This window comes from Nilaparvata lugens, chromosome 3 (genome assembly GCF_014356525.2).
Source record: "Nilaparvata lugens isolate BPH chromosome 3, ASM1435652v1, whole genome shotgun sequence".
Lineage (NCBI taxonomy): Eukaryota > Metazoa > Arthropoda > Insecta > Hemiptera > Delphacidae > Nilaparvata > Nilaparvata lugens.
In genome coordinates, this window is record NC_052506.1 from 73922684 (window position 1) to 73943313 (window position 20630).

Below are 20630 nucleotides of genomic sequence, written 5' to 3' on the forward strand. Positions count from 1 at the left end.
GAGGAACACAAATTTGATTAGCCACAGGTGAGAAACCATATGAACTAACTTAACAATACTTGAAAGGTTTCAAACTCTATTGGCTGATTCTCATTTTCCCTTTTGGCTGTTCGCTAACAATACTACACTCTGGCTGTGTTCTCTTGTTGGGGAAAATAAGTCATTCTCCACCTATAACTTTCACTCATTCAGTATTTCTACATCTATTACTGAGTCTACAAATTTACTAGTGCTCATCAAGTGAATCGAAACATCTGTGAGTCTCAAAGTAAGTGATATTCGCAGAAGAAAATAGTTTTTTTAGAAACACTGTGGCGCTCATCTTCCAGCTATTTTACTCGTCAATATTTCCAGTCGCAGATTTCTTCAGGGTATATGGAGTATACTTTTAATAGTTATGATGTACTTATCAGTTTATGAACAATTTCAATTTCATATCATTAAATTGTTTTCATTTTTATTAAATTTGAAATATAATATAGGCGTTATATCATAAAGATAGATTATAATAAAGGTATTGGATGGATGAAGTAGAGTATAAATCAAGGAATCCTTTTGAGGAATTGAGATTTTTATTCTACTGTGAAGAAATCTGATATATTCGCAGAACATGCATCTCGCATTTATATTAAATCTGTGAAATCAATACACCTTCTTCAAACAAAAAGAAGAGAGCAAGATAAAGCAGAGAAAACTAAGGAATAGTTTATTCTAATTGATATCGAACAGGAATAACAAACGTATAAAATAAAATGTTTTATGTTGGAATCTTAAATACCATAATTTAATTGAATAAAAACAGTACTGAATAATAGATAACAATGAAAATTTGATTAACTCACTCCCTAGCTAGAAAGGTACTAGGACACTAAAATCAATACTGCTACTCTCAGGTGTTTTACAACCCAAAATACTCTCAGCTCAGCCGCGTTTAAGAGATGGTTGAGCAATAATAATTAACAATTTTATATGCATTGTGTAACGATGAACCAGGAAAATGAGTGCCACACCAGAAAATACAATTCAATTGTTCAAGAAATCTCATAAAACGGCTTACGAAGTTACCAAATATTCAAATTCGAATATTTAAACAATAAATTGAGATTGATTACTACAGTTGAAATCAAATGGTTATTTCATTTGATAGGATATGAATTTAAATATTGGTAGATAGGAGGGCTCATTTTAAAGTTAACCTTCCGGCAGTCGCGCTGTTGTAAAAAGTACAACAGTGTCAGTTTTTTTGCTGCACAAAACTATTGGATGGGGTGATGTCAGTGAATGAGTCACCTATGCATTCCAAAACTTTCTCCCCATCTCTCCACTGAGTTGCAGTATCAACTGAGCAATGGTTCAGTCTTTAGGTGCCATTTAGTCGCGACAGTGCATAAGATCGGGAAAGACTGTATACGGGGACTGTAAACGAACCAATAACGCAGAATTATTGATGGCTTTGCTTGGTGTACCTTATTGGGCTATGAAATGGTAATCATCCAAATGTTCATAGGTGTAAAATAATCCAAGAAGATGCAAAAAGTAATTATACAATTAATTAATATTTTTTGACAGTAAACAGAGTGCATAACACTTAGAAAATTGGATGTTGTAAAAAGTACAACACGCGACTGCTCGTGTGATTGAGTAGGGCGCGACTACCGGAAGGATAAGTTTGAATTCGTAAAAATAATCAACGGTTCCAATTTACAACTATTAGCCTATATCTGTAGATACGAATGAAATAATAAATTGAATAAATAAAAATATGAAAGTAATTTTATTATATGAATAATGAATGAGTGAGGATTGATAAACGCTTCATTCCAATTATTTTTTCTGTGAACAAAAACAAATAAGAATGAGAATTTATTATTGATGAAAATCTAATCCTTAATCCCCTACTAGATATAACATCCATTTGACTTGTTAATGAGTGCTTCTATAAATAATTATTTGTTATATTAAACCTCTGTGTTAGTTGGATGTTTTTCATTCAAAAGCCGAAGAACTTGCCGAATAACAGCGATTTTTTTCTCGTGATCTTGGACAAAATAAGAAGATGATTTATTCTTCTGTTTATTTATATAATGTATGCAAGCTCTAAATAACATGACTACTAAATATTTAGATCAATGAGCTTAGTATATATTTGTAATACGGAGACTGTCTGGAGGACCAGACTGATGTAGTCAATAACAAGCTAGTCTATAATGAAGTTATCAATAACAAGCTTCTCAACTCATTTTTAAGTAGTCTCTGAACCTACCGTACCTAGAGCATTTGAAACTCAAGATGTTTTTCATTGTTTCGTGTTCAGTTGGAATGAATTTACAAAATATGAACAAAGAAGTCAACATTCAAGAGGAAAATAACTGTTTTGAAGATGGCCAACTTCCACTAACAGTCAACCATGCATAAACTTTTAAACCAACAATTGGTCTTCATAAAACAACAAACCACACAATATAAAACCACTAATTTATTGCAAATGATATCTCATTGTTTTCAAGGATGCCTTCAATGAGCTTGGAGGGCTTAAGAGACCCAGGTGACAGATATGAGTTGGGGGATGTTCTTGGAAGTGGCGTGTATGGAACTGTTTATGCAGCCACTGACTCGCAGTCAGGTAAATATTTGCAAAATTTATAAATTGCTTTATATTCAATATTGCATTTTTGAAATTTACACATTTCAAATGAAAATCAATATTTCAGACAAAATTTATTAGAACTCATTTACATTGCTCGTTGGTTTCCCCGTCGGATCGGTGACATCAAAATGTTAATCTATATCAATTATGAAAGCTTTCCTACTAAAATCATTGCATTATCAAGTTTACCATTATCAACGAACAAGCTCGTATTAGATTGAAGTGGAAATTAATCATTTTTGGAAATGTAAATGAAATGATAAATATGAGTCATTTTTAATGTATTACCTCAAATTGGTCATATAATATAAATGACGAATGTATATAAAAGAATAATTTATTACTAATGGTAATTCTTTAATACAATTATTGTGAAGATTGAGGCATTTGTCATACCGGTTGACCAGCCTATCTTGTTCATAAAATGTTGCCGCCAAATGAGTTGATGTGAGCTATGACATTGTTTTGGAGCTCTTCATTAGTTTGGAAGCTCTGTTCTCCAAGTTATTTCTTGAGCTTGAGAAAAACGTGTAGTTCCAGTTCTAGTGACCAAGTCAGGCTTGAATGGCGGATGATCAAAAATACCCCATTTGAGTTGCTGAAAGAGCCAGGATGCCATGAAGACGGGAGTTGATCACAATGTTTCGGAAGTCATATCAACTGGCGAACTGGCATCTTTAAATTTCTGACATCATTCACGCACATCACTCAAAGTTTTCTACATAGACTTGAATTATTCTTTGGTATATTTCTGCTGAAATATTGCATTTTTCTCGCAAAAAACTAATGCAAATGGCTCCCAGCGGGAGACTTAATTGAGTGGCCATGCCTCTGGGTCTATAACTCGACAACAGTTAATTATTGACAATCTGGTCACGCCGATCACAGAACATTTGGTGTGGAAGACCACTACCTCCGTTAACGGAGCTAGTGGGAAGACACGTTGTTCAGCACTATAAATAACACCCCCCAAATCCTTGCCTATGTATTTTGCTATGCGATCGCAGGCTGAAAAAATGACCCTCGTACTTTTTTGCATTTATTAAGGATTTGATTGGATTTAGTAACTCAAATTATAAGTTATAGTTATAAATTAGAGTTTGAAAACAATATTGAAATATATTTTAATCTTTAATAATATCTTTATCACAGATTTTAAAGGGAATCAATTTGAATTTTGCTTGCTATATTGTAGATTATTTAGTAATTTTTTGAATACATGAATGAAAGCTTAAATGGCCTCTTCCTCCAATTTTTTAACTTGCCTAGAAAGAAAGGAAACTAGAAACTAGAAGGATTTTCTTTGCCCTTGAAGTTTTCATTTCGTGCATTGTGAATCAGTAACTGTTAGGATCATAGGCTATTGGTTCATTTTGGATTAGTACTCAATTAATCAAATATGAACTTTAAAAAATTGGTTCATTATTTGGATTAATCCTGTATATAGGCCTATCCCAAAACCATTGAGACACTTCTCAATAAAATTAAACAACTTACTGGTACGGTAGCCTATAGTAAGTACCTATATATATAATAGCCTATAGTAAGTACATGAGTTCAGGAATCAGGCAAAAATTGATGAATTGATTCATGGAGGTTGTTACATAATACTCGTGGGTACAACAGGTACATAATAATCGCCTGACTGAATATTACTTACTAGTAATAATCTAATTAAGAGTCTTATTGTAGGCCTATACCGCGTTCACTAATTCTTTAACAATATTTTCAAAAATATCCAATATGAAAGAATAAAATATTCTATAAGCCTATAAATCAGTAATAACAATTGATTGATAATAATTGTGAGAAAATAAATTTTCGAGGTGGTATCCACCAAATCAAAACCGTCTTTATCATTCAGAAACAATCGAAACACACACTAAACAGAGGATGGAAGAGGAAATGACAATATATACAAGAAGCAGTCAAATTTTTTGTTGATCAGACAAAAACTTTGTTCACAGAGAAATATTATTAATTGAACTGTACTAGCCTGATAATTCAATATTTTTACAGGCGACAAGAAAGTAGCTATTAAAGTTCAGGGCTACAACTCTGATACAAAACAAGATTTGGAAGAAGAATATAATATTTTAAGTGAACTAGCAACTCATCCTAATTTCCCCGATTTCTATGGAGCTTATAAAAAACAAAATTCCAGCGGAGATGAGATTTGGTTTGTCATGCAGGTGAGTGTTTCATAGTAAGTTGTTTGATTTATTTTAGAATAATAAAGTATCACTATTTTTACAAATAATACTTATTATAACTGGTTATAGGTAATTATAAATCATAATGAACTATTTTTTAACAAAATCATACCTACGTTTTGTTTCATGGATGGTTTAATTTTATTCTAATATATTCTTCAAATGTAAATACTGTAGTTAAACTACAGTATTGATCCAATTCCACTGAACGCATAACATATTTCTGCTATGAATTTATTGCTCTGTATATGAATAATTGATATATTAATATCCACGATGCAAAATTCTCTCATGGATAGTTTTTCGTTCAAGAAAAACAAAGGAAATATACGATACATGACTGCATAGGCATAGGAAATGAAAAGAGTAATCATAATAAAACCTCTTACTTTATAGCATAGGCTATTAAAAAAGAGCCGTAACATGTTTTGGACTAGAGAGTTATATGATGTTCTGGTGTGAAACCTTACAAATGTAAGCCATTACACACATTTTCTGACTTATCCTATTACGTACAGAGTTCTGATTATTTGCTAATAATTATCACCACATCCCACTAAAAGAAAATTTACATATTAAATTTGTTGAATACGGTACATATGCAAACTTCTCCATATTTGAAAAACACTGTTTTAGTTGTCAAATCCATTTTTATTCAACTTGCAGGACTGCAGTTTTGTTTTGAAACCAAAACATCTTCAACAGTACTTATGAATCTTCTAAATTTAGAAGAATAAATTTAGAGGTTTTACTTGTATACTTCTAAATTTGGAAGATAGATAGCAGCTGAAGATATGTTTGTTTGATCATGAATCTGCAATTCTACAAGTTTGATTATTATTAAAAGTGGATTTAACAACTAAAACAGTACTTTTATTTTTCCTATTAATTTACAGATACTTTTCATTACCACTTTCATCATTCATGAGTAACTAATTTAGTTTGAAATGATAAACAATCATTTCTTGTATAAAATCATTTTTATAGCAAGTATGAATGTCAATGCTTTCAACAATGTATCTGTTTATAAAACTATGAAGTTTTTTATTATAAGTATGAATGTGATACACTATAATGTGATATATATTTATGCTGTTCTAGCTGTGCGAAGGAGGTTCAATTACTGATTTGGTACGAGGTTTACAAAAACAGAATAAAAGAATGACAGAAGAGCATATTGCATACATTCTCAAAGAAACTGTAAAGGTGAATAATACTGCATGGAATTTATTGCTAATATATTGAATTTTTATAACCTCAAATAAAACTTATTCAGTTATAATTACTGCATACAATTTAATGAAAAAATCGTATTCATTCACAAGAAAATACTTTCCTCAACAATGCGATTTAAAACATTTAGCTACTGATACGGAGTTTTAAGGAAATTCATCAACACGGGCTACATAAGACAGTATTAGGCCTATTCTGTTTTCATGAATTAGGGGTTATTTTTCTGCAAATGCAAAAATGGAACCAATTAGAATAAAATTGTCTAATGAACTGGTTTTTACTTTTCTCAATACCACTTTCATGAATACCTAATTTATAGTTCAGAATTATAAACAACCAATTATTTTTTAAAATCAATTTTTATTGCAAGTATCCCTTATTGGGATTAGTAAGGCGTAATAGAAGTGAAACGTTGTTTATTTATTTCTTAAATATAGAAGAAGAAACAGTCCATGTTCATAACTTTCCATCGTAATTTAGCTAAATATGATAATTTCAAAATAGAGTTTTCTGAAACTAGGCTAATATAATATTTTTTTTAGTGATTTGGATTTACTATTTCAATAATAATTCTTTACTGTCAAATCCAGTGCACAAAAATACATACATAAAAAATGTTTTTAGGCTATAAGATCACTTGCATAGTATTAGGAGTCAATTCAATTCTTATTTGATCAATTTAATTTTTTAAGAACAAAAAATATATGTGATTGGTAGATTATTCAAAACGAGAATTATTTGAAACACATCAAATTGATTTTTATAGGCGCTGGTTCACCTTCATGAGCATAATATCATACATAGAGATGTTAGAGGAAGCAACATACTCGTCACCCATAATGGTGAAATCAAACTGATTGACTTCGGTTTATCAAGGTTAGTGATATTTTTTGGTTTTTCTATCAACTTATATTTAAAAGTTCGAAGTTCATTTCAAGCTATGAGAATATAACCTACCTTTGTTGATATAGTATTTTTATTTAAAATCTCATAAGATACACTTATAGGCTATCAACCTAGAGTACACTGTACACACCTGGTTAGAGTGAATTCCTTATTCGAATAATTTATAGTAGATTATACTAATAGTTTATTAGTAGATTGAGCATTTTTGTTGAACCTAACAATAAATATGTAATTTAAACATAGATTTAAGGCACAATATTCTTATACTATAATCTTATTTACATAAGTAACATGTAAATTTTAAAATATAACATCAAATACGAACAAAACTGTTGATAATAAAATGAAAAATTTCACTGGAAAAAATGTATTATTGAAGAAGTAAGAAGAAATGCTTCAAAAAAATTCACTCAAGATTAGTTAAAAAAAGCATCTCACTTATGACTTCCTGAATTCGCTAATTCGCTCAAGATTCGTTGAAAAAAGGATAATTTATGACTTTCTGAATATTTCAAAAGTTAATAAGACAAAATAAAATTTAACTTTGATCATATTAATGCAAGGATTGAACTGATCTAATTATTAAGATAGGTATAGTGATTTAGTAGTGAGCCAAACTCAATAGATTTAATATTGATTGAATAGAGGTAAGAATAAAATTTCTTTCTACACAAATCATGATTTCAATTAGACTCATCTCAAAGCATTTCGATTGAATTGAGCGATCTTGTCAATTTCAGGGTTCCGGTAGTAATAACTCTAATAAAAGTACTAATAACAGTTCTATTTTATAGTGTCGTTGTCTTTTATGTTTTCTTAGTGTTCTAACATGATTATATTACTTTATAATTTATTTATTTGGTAGCTATTTATCAGGTGTTAGTTTATATTGGCATTAGTTTGGTATTAGGTGTTAGTTTCAGGTAGTAACTATTTATCCCAAAATAGTTTCTATTCACCCATCGAGTGTACGGTATCTATTATTTTTCAGAAATGCAAAAAATAGCGAGGGTAGAAGAGGAACCAGTGTGGGATCTCCTTCTTGGATGGCCCCTGAAGTGGTCACTGCTGCTAAGAGTGATTCATCCTACGACAGTCGCATCGACGTTTGGTCTCTAGGTATTGCCAATTCTATCTTCAAATGAATCATTGAATTATTGCCAACATGGTCCCCACCATCTATATTAATCGGACTATTTTCGATTTTTGAGTAACGCGAATTCTACCAAAAATTCATCAATTTATGCATTTGCACTTTTTTGGAATTTACTGAATGCCCACTACTTTAGAAATTTCGTGTGAGTGAGCTCTATATAACAAATACGTGAAGAGTTCATTAGATTGAGAGCGATAATACAGTAGGCTAATAAAAAAATAATTATTAATTACTGTTACAATAACAATTACATTCGATTCACCAGATTATCCTCAATTACGTCCAAAGGGTGCAGTAGATTTCATTTAATAACTAATATTGTTTAAAAGAGATAGTTTAAAAAAATTGAAAATAGATTTGATGTAGCCTATTATTTAATTTTCAAATTATAAATTTCATTTGTATGTTTTGAAATTTGGGGATATAAATCATTATCACTCTTCTTATTTTCCTATAAAATTCCCTATTCCAGGTTTTGCATTTGACTAACTTTTCAAGGAAAACAATCTTTTGTTAAATTCGAGTCTAGCCGAGTATTTATGCAAACTTCTCCATATTTGAAAAACACTGTTTTAGTTGTCAAATCCATTTTTATTAATTCAACTTGCAGGACTGCAGTTTCGTTTTGAAACCAAAACATCTTCAACTGTACTTATAAATCTTCTAAATTTAGAAGAATAAATTTAGAGGTTTCACTTGTATACTTCTAAATTTGGAAGATAGATCAGTGCAGCTGAAGATATGTTTGTTTGATCATGAATCTGCAGTTCTACAAGTTAGATTATTATTAAAAGTGGATTTGACAACTAAAACAGTACTTTTATTTTTCCTATTAATTTACAGATACTCTTCAATACCACTTTCATCATTCATGAGTAACTAATTAGTTTGAAATGATAAACAATCAATTCTTGTATAAAATCATTTTTATACAATGTATCTGTTTATAAAACTATGAAGTTTTTTATTATAAATATGAATGTGATACACTATAATGTGATATATTATATTTATGCTGTTCTAGCTGTGCGAAGGAGGTTCAATCACTGATTTGGTACGAGGCTTACAAAAACAGAATAAAAGAATGACAGAAGAGCATATTGCATACATTCTCAAAGAAACTGTAAAGGTGAATAATACTGCATGGAATTTATTGCTAATATATTGCATTTTTATAACCTCAATAAAACTTATTCAGTATATAATTACTGCATACAATTTTATGAAAAATCTAATTCATTTATAAGAAAATACTTTCCTCAACAATGCGATTTAAAACATTTAGCTACTAATACGGAGTTTCAAGGAAATTCGTCAACACGGGCTACATAAGACAGTATTAGGCCTATTCTGTTTTCAGGAATTAGGGGTTATTTTTCTGCAAATGCAAAAATGGAACCAATTAGAATAAAATTGTCTAATGAACTGGTTTTTACTTTTCTCAATACCACTTTCATGAATTTTAGTTATTTTATTTATTTAGTTATTTATTTTAAATTTATAGTTCAGAATTATAACAACCAATTATTTTATAAAATCAATTTTTATTGCAAGTATCCCTTATTGGGATTAGTAAGGCGTAATAGAAGTGAAACGTTGTTTATTTATTTATTAATACAATTCAATATAGAAGAAGAAACAGTCGATGTTCATAACTTTCCATCGTAATTTAGCTCAATATGATAATTTCAAAATAGAGTTTTCTGAAACTAGGCTAGTATAATATTTTTTCAGTGATTTGGATTTACTATTTCAATAGTAATTCTTTACTGTCAAATCCAGTGCACAAAAATACATACATAAAAAATGTTTTTAGGCTATAAGATCACTTTATAGCAAGTATGAATGTCAATGCTTGCAACAATGTATCTGTTTATGAAACTATGAAGTTTTTTATTATAAATATGAATGTGATACACTATAATGTGATATATATATGCTGTTCTAGCTGTGCGAAGGAGGTTCAATCACTGATTTGGTACGAGGCTTACAAAAACAGAATAAAAGAATGACAGAAGAGCATATTGCATACATTCTCAAAGAAACTGTAAAGGTGAATAATACTGCATGGAATTTATTGCTAATATATTGCATTTTTATAACCTTAAATAAAACTTATTCAGTATATAATTACTGCATACAATTTTATGAAAAATCTAATTCATTTATAAGAAAATACTTTTCTCAACAATGCGATTTAAGACATTTAGCTATTAATACGGAGTTTTAAGAAAATTCGTCAACACGGGCTACATATAAGACAGTATTAGGCCTATTCTATTTTCAGGAATAAGGGGTTATTTTTCTGCAAATGCGAAAATGGAACCAATTGGAATAAAATTTTCTAATGAACTGGTTTTTACTTTTCTCAATACCACTTTCATGAATACCTAATTTATAGTTCAGAATTATAAACAACCAATTATTTTATAAAATCAATTTTTATTGCAAGTATCCCTTATTGGGATTAATTAGGCGTAATAGAAGTGGAACGTTTATTTATTTCTCAAATACAATTCAATATAGAAGAAGAAACAGTCCATGTTCATAACTTTCCATCGTAATTTAGCTAAATATGATAATTTCAAAATAGAGTTTTCTGAAACTAGGCTAGTATAATATTTTTTCAGTGATTTGGATTTACTATTTCAATAGTAATTCTTTACTGTCAAATCCAGTGCACAAAAATACATACATAAAAAATGTTTTTAGGCTATGAGATCATTTGCATAGTAATAGGAATCAATTTCATTCTTATTTGATCAATTTAATTTTTTAAGAACAAAAAATGTATGTGATTGGTAGATTAATCAAAACGAGAATTATTTGAAACACATCAAATTGATTTTTATAGGCGCTGGTTCACCTTCATGAGCATAATATCATACATAGAGATGTTAGAGGAAGCAACATACTCGTCACCCATAATGGTGAAATCAAACTGATTGACTTCGGTTTATCAAGGTTAGTGATATTTTTTTGGTTTTTCTATCAACTTATATTTAAAAGTTCAAAGTTCATTTCAAGCTATGAGAATATTACCTTAGTTGATATAGTATTTTGATTTAAAATCTCATAAGATACACTTATAGGCTATCAACCTAGAGTACACACCTGGTTAGAGTGAATTCCTTATTCGAATAATTTATAGTAGATTATACTAATAGTTTATTAGTAGATTGAGCATTTTTGTTGAACCTAACAATAAATATGTTATTTAAACATAGATTTAAGGCACAATATTTTTATACTATAATCTTATTTACATAAGTAACTTGTAAATTTTAAAATATAACATCAAATACGAATCTCTTGATAATAAAATGAAAAATTTCACTGGATAAAATGTATTATTGAAGAAGTAAGAAGAAATGCTTCAAACAAATCCACTCAAGATTAGTTGAATAAAGCATCTTACTTATGACTTCCTGAATTCGCTAATCCGCTCAAGATTCGTTGAAAAAAGGATAATTTATGACTTTCTGAATATTTCAAAACTTAATAAGACAAAATAAAATTTAACTTCGATCATATTAATGCAAGGATTGAACTGATCTAATTATTAAGATAGTGATTTAGTAGTGAGCCAAACTCAAAAGATTAAATTTAATATTGATTGAATATAGGTTTATTATTATAAAATTTCTTTCTACACAAATCGTAATTTCAATTCAGATTCATCATAAAGCATTTCGATTGAATTGAGCGATCTTGTCAATTTCCGGGTTCCGGTAGTAATAACTCTAAGTACTAATAACAGTTCTATTTTATAGTGTTGTCTTTTATGTTTTCTTAGTGTTCTAACATGACTATATTACTTTGTAATTTATTTATTTGGTAGCTATTTATCAGGTGTTAGTTTATATTGGTATTAGGTGTTAGTTTCAGGTAGTAAATATTTATCCCAAAATAGTTTCTATTCACCCATCGAGTGTACGGTATCTATTATTTTTCAGAAATGCGAAAAATAGCGAGGGTAGAAGAGGAACCAGTGTGGGATCTCCTTCTTGGATGGCCCCTGAGGTGGTCACTGCTGCTAAGAGTGATTCATCCTACGACAGTCGCATCGACGTTTGGTCTCTAGGTATTGCCAATTCTATCTTCAAATAAATCATTCAATTATTGCCAACATGGTCCCCACCATCTATATTATTCATCGGACTATTTTCGATTTTTGAGTAACGCAAATTCTACCAAAAATTCATCAATTTATGCATTTGTACTTTTTTTGGAATTTACTGAATGTCCACTACTTTAGAAATTTCGTGTGAGTGAGCACTATATAACAAATACGTGAAGAGTTCATTAGATTGAGAGCGATAATACAGTAGGCTAATAAAAAAATAATTATTAATTACTGTTACAATAACAATTACATTCGATTCACCAGATTATCCTCAATTACGTCCAAAGGGGGCAGTAGATTTCATTTAATAACTAATATTGTTTAAAAGAGATAGTTTAAAAATTTGAAAATAGATTTGATGTAGCCTATTATTTAATTTTCCTACAGATACCTTGAAAAGTGGCCATTCCTGCACTGATTACAGAACGCAGAGAATCACTTTTCCGCTCTAGTGCGGGAATAGTATATTTCGCACCTATGCCGAAAATGAGACTTTTCTGGCTCGAAATCGGTTTTCAAGATTGAGAGCCGGAAAAACATTTTTGCCCATGGTGAGAACGTTATTTTTTGCCACACAGAAAAATAAACAATATATATATGAGAATAATTGTCTATTATAAGCACTTTCGAAAGCAAAAGTGGAAGGTCATAGCTCTAGCAAATCTGAGGTAATTTGAATATCAGGAAATTGTCCAAGTATTTTTATTTTTTATTCTGATTTGTCTAAATAACCTGAAAGATTATGTTCAATTATGTAAGAGGTTGAGTTTATAATTTTTATTCTTCCAAATGACAATAAGATGATATTATTATAAATGTTTTAATTATTGAATGATAAACACAAATAATAAAAAGTTTTTGATCAGCTGTTTTAGCACACTTGAAATTTGGCCAATCTGAATGTCAACGGAAGTTTAGGTTAGAAGTTCTATCCTACTCTGAAAATCGAATTATTTGAATAGTTTATAATATATATCTTATCTGTATTTTATTCATCCAAATAAAATGATAGTATATTATTGCAGAATACTTCATTCAATTCTAGAAGCATAAAATGTTTCCGTTTATCCTCCATGTTCCATGATAAACGCAGTAGCCTACTAGGAGGTTTGAGGTTAGATTCTATTATACTCTGAAAATTGAATTTGAATAGTTTATAATATATCATTTGTATTTCATTCATCCAAATAAAATGATAGTATCTTATTGCAAAATACTTTATTCAATTCTAGAAGCATAAACTGATTCCGTTTCATAAACTATTTTGTAAACACGTTCACAACAAATCAGAATCAGCTGATTTCAAGGTTATTTTACAGCCCTAGGGCCGTAAAAATTTTACCGGCCTGGTCAGAAAACAATCACTTTCGGCCTCCATATGACGCACGTAAACCAGCTCATTACATCCAAGTAGGGCGAAATAGTATATTTCGCACCTAGGGCCGAAAATGAGACTTTTCTGGCTCGAAATCGGTTTTCAAGTCCGAGGCCGTAGGCCGAGGACTAGAAAAGATTGAGAGCCGGAATAGTATATTTCGCACCTAGGGCCGAAAATGAGACTTTTCCGGCTCGAAATCGGTTTTCAAGTCCGAGGCCGTAGGCCGAGGACTAGAAAAGATTGAGAGCCGGAAAAACATTTTTGCCCGTGTTGCGAACGCTATTTTTCGCCACACCAAAAAAAAAAAAAAATAATAATGTTAATTTGGAAATTTGAAAGCAAAATTTTAAGGTTATGCTACTATAAATCATACAATGTTATTGAGGTTATGATAGTATCATTGTATTCTATTGATTGGTATCAAAACTACAAAATAATTCATATCATCTTATAGAAATGATAATTTATTGACAGTTTAAAAACGTATCTAATTAAACTAGATACATAAATACATATTAAATTATAAAAAATAAGCATTATTGACAGTCAATTCTTTGTTTTTCACATAAAATAAATTAAATAATCATTATACTTTTTACACAACAAATTTCTATTATTTTATTCTTTATTATTTAAATAAAAGTTGAATGTACAGTTGTGGTTATTTGAGAACATGAATCCTCTAGCAGATTCCACTACTTTTCTCTGAGATGTCACATGTAAATTCAAATTGTTTGTATTCACAGTCTCAGCTGTACCGGTACTACTTGTGCTTTGATTTTTGTTTCCAAAAATATTATCCAGAGTAAAAAAACTGTCTCTGTTTTCTTCCTCATTCTCTTCATTTTTGTTCTCGTCGACAATATTGACGTCTTCGTCTAGGGCACGTGCCTCGGAATTCGATGTTATAGTCGAACTGGTAGTGTGTCGGTCAATACTATTGAAGAGCTTTTTTGACACTTCAACCTTCCTTGCAATTGAATCTTCAATATAGCCCTCGGCAACTGAAGAAGATTTCCAGCCTCCATGTCGTTTTAAAGTGAGCAAATCGCCCCCACCTTCAACTAACATTGAAGCTGATGTTCGTTGTAGTGCATGGCCGGTATAACTTTCAGGCTTATCAAGTCCAAGGTACTGAGCTACTTTCTTTGGCACAGCAGCTATAGTATTTTTACCTACATGCTGAGATGAACACTTTCCCTGGTTGTACTTTATAAATAATCTTTTACTTATCATAGTTGATGGACGAAGTGATATGTATTTGCGAATCAATTCACAAGGGCTGAAAGGGCAATCTTCATCAGTTATTGTGAAGCTTCTCTTCGAATGAGTTTTTCCTTCTTCAAGGAAAACTACGATAAAACTACCATTGTCTTTAATATCATCGACATTTAGTTGTAAAAGATCATCTCTTCGGCAAGCTCCAAAAATACCCAAAGCCATAATAGCCTTTGTTAGAAGCCATTCGCTGTCTGGAGCTTCTTTCATGAACTTCACTACTTCGTTACCTGTCAGAACGTTTGATTTTTTAGGTTCGTAGTTGACATTGAGCTTTTTCAGAAATGTAGTGCATCGTGTAAATGATTTTGGGTCAATGTTGTGCTTCACATTGAGACAACTCTTAATCATCGAAAACTTGGACCAAACTGTACTAGCTTTACATACTTTAGATAAATTGGACAAATACACTAATAAAATTTCATCACACACTTCTGTAGGCACAATTTTCTCTTCATTCAGCCATTGAACAAATTTTTCGTAAGCATCGTCATATCTTTTCCTCGATTTGGTTGGTAATAGGTCTTCCGTAATTTCATTCGCCCTTCTCTTCATCGACTCACTCATCTTCTCCATTTCTGAAATTGAGACCAAAAGTTAGTAGGCTATAGGCATACCAATACAAAAGACCCTATATAGTAAATTACCTTCAAAATTTGTTGCAGACAGAGCTCTCACATTCAAATATTTTCATTTTAGACCATATTATTTTTGAAAAATGGTAGGTTAAATAGAAATTGAAAAATAAATAAAATTCAAACAGCCTATTTTGATAGTTTGAATCTTGGTTATGGCAACTTTTACTGTCAATTAATTTCAATATTACTAATTAATAATTTACAATAGTGACTATATTTTTATACTATTAATATTTCGAATAATTGTTTGAATTTTTATAGCTCGCGCTTTGCGCCCGGTGCAATATCTCATGGATAGATGGATGAATAGAATTTTCATTACTATTTTCAAATAATGTGATGAAAAAAATAATATAATAGCATATTTCACAGTTTTGTCTCAAAATATATCTAAAAAATTGATTGAAAAATTTAAATTACGGTAACTAATATACAAAATAACTAATACAAGTCGAAATTCATCAACAAAAAAAAACGTCATTGACCGAGATTCGAACCTAGATAATGTTTGTTATTCACCGAACTTTGAGTACTTGTAGCACGCCTTTAAGCTCTCGGCCATTAGGTACTGTTGAACGTCGCTGCCTGACTACTAACACATAGCATACACGTAATACTGTACTGTAAAATAGACTTGTGAAAAGGTTTACTTCACTGCTAAAAAGCGTACCGTAAACAGATATAAAAACAGACTTTGGCTCATGACTTATATTATTAAAATTAATATTATTATCTGTCTCACAATAAAATTTTCACTCTGAATTAAGTCAGATAACGTAGGCTATGTAGGCTACTATAATAATAGAGTATAGCGCAAATTTGAAGACGGTTTGCTGGCATTATCACAACAAAATATTGCTCTGAAAATAGTTAAATCATAGAGAAAACATTCGAAGATTCAATCTTGAGTGGGCCTAATGTTTTCTCTATATGGTTTAATATTGAAGAAAAATTATCTAAAAGTTTTAATAATGAATTACAGAAAAATTACTAGGAATTCAAGGCTGAGTTCACCAGTAGGCTTACCTTAAACTTCAGATCTGTGCTGTATTTGCTTATTATTATTGTTGATTCTATTGCATTAAGAAGAGGAATTCGATAATAAAAAAGAAACAATTATTACTCCACCTCACTTTTAAATATTGATACAATTATTGTACTTTGAATTCAATTCGATTCTTCACTTTTAAATACTTGCGATACGTACCTTTCTGACAATGGACAATGTAGCCAACATTATATTGTTGAGGCTATGGAGATATATCATCGTATTCTATTGTTTGATATCAAAAACACAATAATAAATATTAAATTATGAAACAGTAATTTATAAAATATATTATTATAGACATAATACCGCGATTCACGATACATAATTATATAGATTATTACAGTCATTATGAGATTATCTCTCTATGATTTTAGTGAGATCGGACACGATCAGCTGTTATTCAAGGTCATTTTACAGCCCTAGGGCCGTAAAGTTTTACCGGCCTGGTCGGAAAACAATCACTTTCGGCCTCCATATGACGCACGTAAACCAGCTCATTACATCCAAGTGTGGCGAAAAAACATTTTTGCCCATGGTGAGAACGTTATTTTTCGCCACACAGAAAAATAAACAATATAATATATATGAGAATAATTGTCTATTATAAGCACTTCCGAAAGCAAAAGTGGAAGGTCATAGCTCTAGCAAATCTGAGGTAATCTGAATATCAAGAAATTGTCCAAGTATTTTTATTTTTTATTCTTATTTGTCTAAATAACCTAAAAGATTATGTTGAATTATGTAAGAGGTTGAGTTTATACTTTTTATTCTTCCAAATGACAATAAGATGATATTATTATAATTTTTTTAATTATTGAATGATAACACAAATAATTAAAAGTTTTTGATCAGCTGTTTTAGCACACTTGAAATTTGGCCAATCTGAATGTCAACGGAAGTTTAGGTTAGAAGTTCTATCCTACTCTGAAAATCAAATTATTTGAATAGTTTATTTATATCTTATCTGTATTTTATTCATCCAAATAAAATGATAGTATATTATTACAGAATACTTTATTGAATTCTAGAAGCATAAAATGATTCCGTTTATCCATCATGTTCCGTGATAAACTCTTTACTAGGAGGTTTGAGGTTAGATTCTATTATACTCTGAAAATTGAATTTGAATAGTTTATAATATCTCATTTGTATTTCATTCATCCAAATAAAATGATAGTATCTTATTGCAAAAACTTTATTCAATTCTAGAAGCATAAACTGATTCCGTTTCATAAACTATTTTGTAAACACGTTCACAACAAATCAGAATCAGCTGACTTCAAGGTTATTTTACAGCCCTAGGGCAGTAAAAAATTTACCGGTCTGGTCAGAAAACAAAAATTTTTTTCGCCCCACTTGGATGTAATGAGCTGGTTTACGTGCGTCATATGGAGGCCGAAAGTGATTGTTTTCTGACCAGGCCGGTAAAATTTTACGGCCCTAGGGCTGTAAAATAACCTTGAAATCAGCTGATTCTGATTTGTTGTGAACGTGTTTACAAAATAGTTTATGAAACGGAATCAGTTTATGCTTCTAGAATTGAATAAAGTATTTTGCAATAAGATACTATCATTTTATTTGGATGAATGAAATACAAATGATATATTATAAACTATTCAAATTCAATTTTCAGAGTATAATAGAATCTAACCTCAAACCTCCTAGTAGGCTACTGCGTTTATCATGGAACATGGAGGATAAACGGAAACATTTTATGCTTCTAGAATTGAATGAAGTATTCTGCAATAATATACTATCATTTTATTTGGATGAATAAAATACAGATAAGATATATATTATAAACTATTCAAATAATTCGATTTTCAGAGTAGGATAGAACTTCTAACCTAAACTTCCGTTGACATTCAGATTGGCCAAATTTCAAGTGTGCTAAAACAGCTGATCAAAAACTTTTTATTATTTGTGTTTATCATTCAATAATTAAAAAAATTATAATAATATCATCTTATTGTCATTTGGAAGAATAAAAAGTATAAACTCAACCTCTTACATAATTCAACATAATCTTTTAGGTTATTTAGACAAATAAGAATAAAAAATAAAAATACTTGGACAATTTCTTGATATTCAGATTACCTCAGATTTGCTATAATAGATTTGCTATAAAGTGCTTATAATAGACAATTATTCTCATATATATTATATTGTTTATTTTTCTGTGTGGCGAAAAATAACGTTCTCACCATGGGCAAAAATGTTTTTCCGGCTCTCAATCTTTTCTAGTCCTCGGCCTACGGCCTCGGACTTGAAAACCGATTTCGAGCCAGAAAAGTCTCATTTTCGGCCCTAGGTGCGAAATATACTATTTCTGCACTCCAGATTTGCAACATGGCAACACAAAATAGTTGGTGGGTTATATGGAGGATTAGTGCACGAAAACAAAAATTAAGTTGGTAACAATGACTATGGTTAGATTCAGATGAGAATCATTTTAATGGCTACCCTACATTTATGATAAAATCCCAATCTAGAAATCCAAAACAAGAATAGGTAATGTTTATCTAAATCATAATTAAATAATAACTTCTCATCATTTAATAATAAATAATGTTTATTTTCTATTGACAGTAATAATTATTTCAACTCCAAGCAATGAGAAATGTAGCAAACAAACATTTTGAAATTCGAATTTTCAGGTTAAATAATTACCGTTCGAAATCAATGTCGATAAAATCAATAAAATAACATTAGAATATACTACAATAAAATATTTTCTGTTGTCTATGTTATTTTAAAAATATTTTTTAGTTTATTTATAGTATTTTTCGGTAATTCTAGTTAATCATAATTCTGAATATCTGAATACTGTTTTTAGCTGGATGAAAGAACGAAGTTAGGTACGATTCTTCCCGCTAGGTCGCGCCCTTTTCGGTTCAGCCATTTTGCAGTCATCCAAACCAGCTTTTGGCGTGAATTTTGAATGCGAATTTTTTGTTTTATCTGTATTTTCTCTGATTCTTGAATGAATAAAAATGAGAACTTTGGCTGAAAATTTTCAACTTCAATTGGATTATTAATTTTTAAATGAATTAAGATTGTTATTAATAACAGCATCACACACACAAACATTTGATGGATTTCAGCCATCATTTTATCCATAATTACCCACTTTTCATATTCAATGGTAACTGTAGGAAAAACTTAATGTGAAATACGTGCGCAAAGTTCCTCTGCTGCACTCAAAAAGCCATTCCGCCCTCGCCTACGGCTCGGGCGTAAACGTTTCTTTCGGTGCAGCAAACTGTCACTTTGCGCACTAGTTGCACAAATAACTATTTCAAATTATAAATTTCATTTGTATGTTTTGAAATTTGGGGATATAAATTATTATCACTCTTCTTATTTTCCTATAAAATTCCCTATTCCAGGTTTTACATTTGACTAACTTTTATATTCAAGGAAAACAATTTTTTGTTAAATTTAAGTCTAGCCGAGTATTTACCAAATCTCATTGCTCTTCGTGTAACCTGCCCAACATGTGCAGGTTGGAGAAGAATAATGCTCACCTATTTTGTTGCCACCAGGTATTACAGCTATAGAGCTAGGAGACGGGAAAGCGCCATTCGAAGACATTCATCCGACTAGGGCTCTGTTCCAGATCGTCCGCAACCCTCCGCCATTGCTCTACAGACCAGCCAACTGGACACAGATATACAATGACTTCATTGCCGAGTGAGTCTTACTTATTTCACTTCCATAATTATGAATCAAGAAATAAGGATTTACATTGAATGGGTTCAATTCTGAAGGTACTTTGTATGAGTAAGCCTGATAGAAATTTACATAAAATGCATCCAATTCTATAAATATGGTATATTAAAGAGTTTGAGTGGGAATTATTTTTGATATTTTGTTTTGGTCGATTATTGGGGTAAATTGAGATCAATTATTATGGTTTCAGTTAAGGATGAAGCTCTTTACAAGATATTTGAAAGATTGAAGTAAAATCATAATATCGTTTTTCCAGCCGCCACAACGATGTT

The 20630-nt window shown here is 30.5% G+C and overlaps 2 protein-coding genes across 5 annotated transcripts in view; one reads left to right on the forward strand and one right to left on the reverse strand.

The window, feature by feature from the left end:
• The first annotated feature begins 28 nt into the window (after positions 1-28).
• Positions 29-20630, forward strand: part of LOC111046882 (neither inactivation nor afterpotential protein C) — a 48989-nt gene continuing 28387 nt past the window's right edge. Inside the window, exons 1-7 of one of the 4 annotated variants that reach the window (XM_039424531.1) lie at positions 29-268; positions 2508-2623; positions 4667-4839; positions 5962-6066; positions 6860-6969; positions 7991-8118; positions 20172-20319. In XM_039424531.1, coding sequence (XP_039280465.1) covers positions 2509-2623; positions 4667-4839; positions 5962-6066; positions 6860-6969; positions 7991-8118; positions 20172-20319 — 779 coding nt within the window. In that variant the 5' untranslated portion in view covers positions 29-268; position 2508. Of the gene's footprint in view, positions 269-2507; positions 2624-4666; positions 4840-5961; positions 6067-6859; positions 6970-7990; positions 8119-9179; positions 9285-10106; positions 10209-11009; positions 11120-12111; positions 12240-20171; positions 20320-20630 lie in introns of those variants that run through there. The other 3 variants (XM_022332522.2, XM_039424530.1, XM_039424532.1) reach the window with 3 other exon arrangements.
• Positions 14206-20249, reverse strand: LOC120350571. The gene is made up of 2 exons (XM_039424533.1): positions 20154-20249; positions 14206-15515 (listed from the first exon to the last, which is right to left on the reverse strand). The coding sequence occupies exons 1-2, from the start codon at positions 20218-20220 to the stop codon at positions 14278-14280; spliced, it is 1305 nt and encodes a 434-aa protein (XP_039280467.1). The 5' UTR covers positions 20221-20249; the 3' UTR covers positions 14206-14277.

Bases quoted from the DNA above. Each gene is read 5' to 3' on its own strand.
- LOC120350571 (XM_039424533.1), bottom strand. From the start codon at position 20,220: ATGTCTTCGAATGGCGCTTTCCCGTCTCCTAGCTCTATAGCTGTAATA. The intron at 15,516-20,153 runs GTGAGCATTATT...TCTCAATTTCAG, and splicing joins ACCTGGTGGCAACAAAATAG to AAATGGAGAAGATGAGTGAG.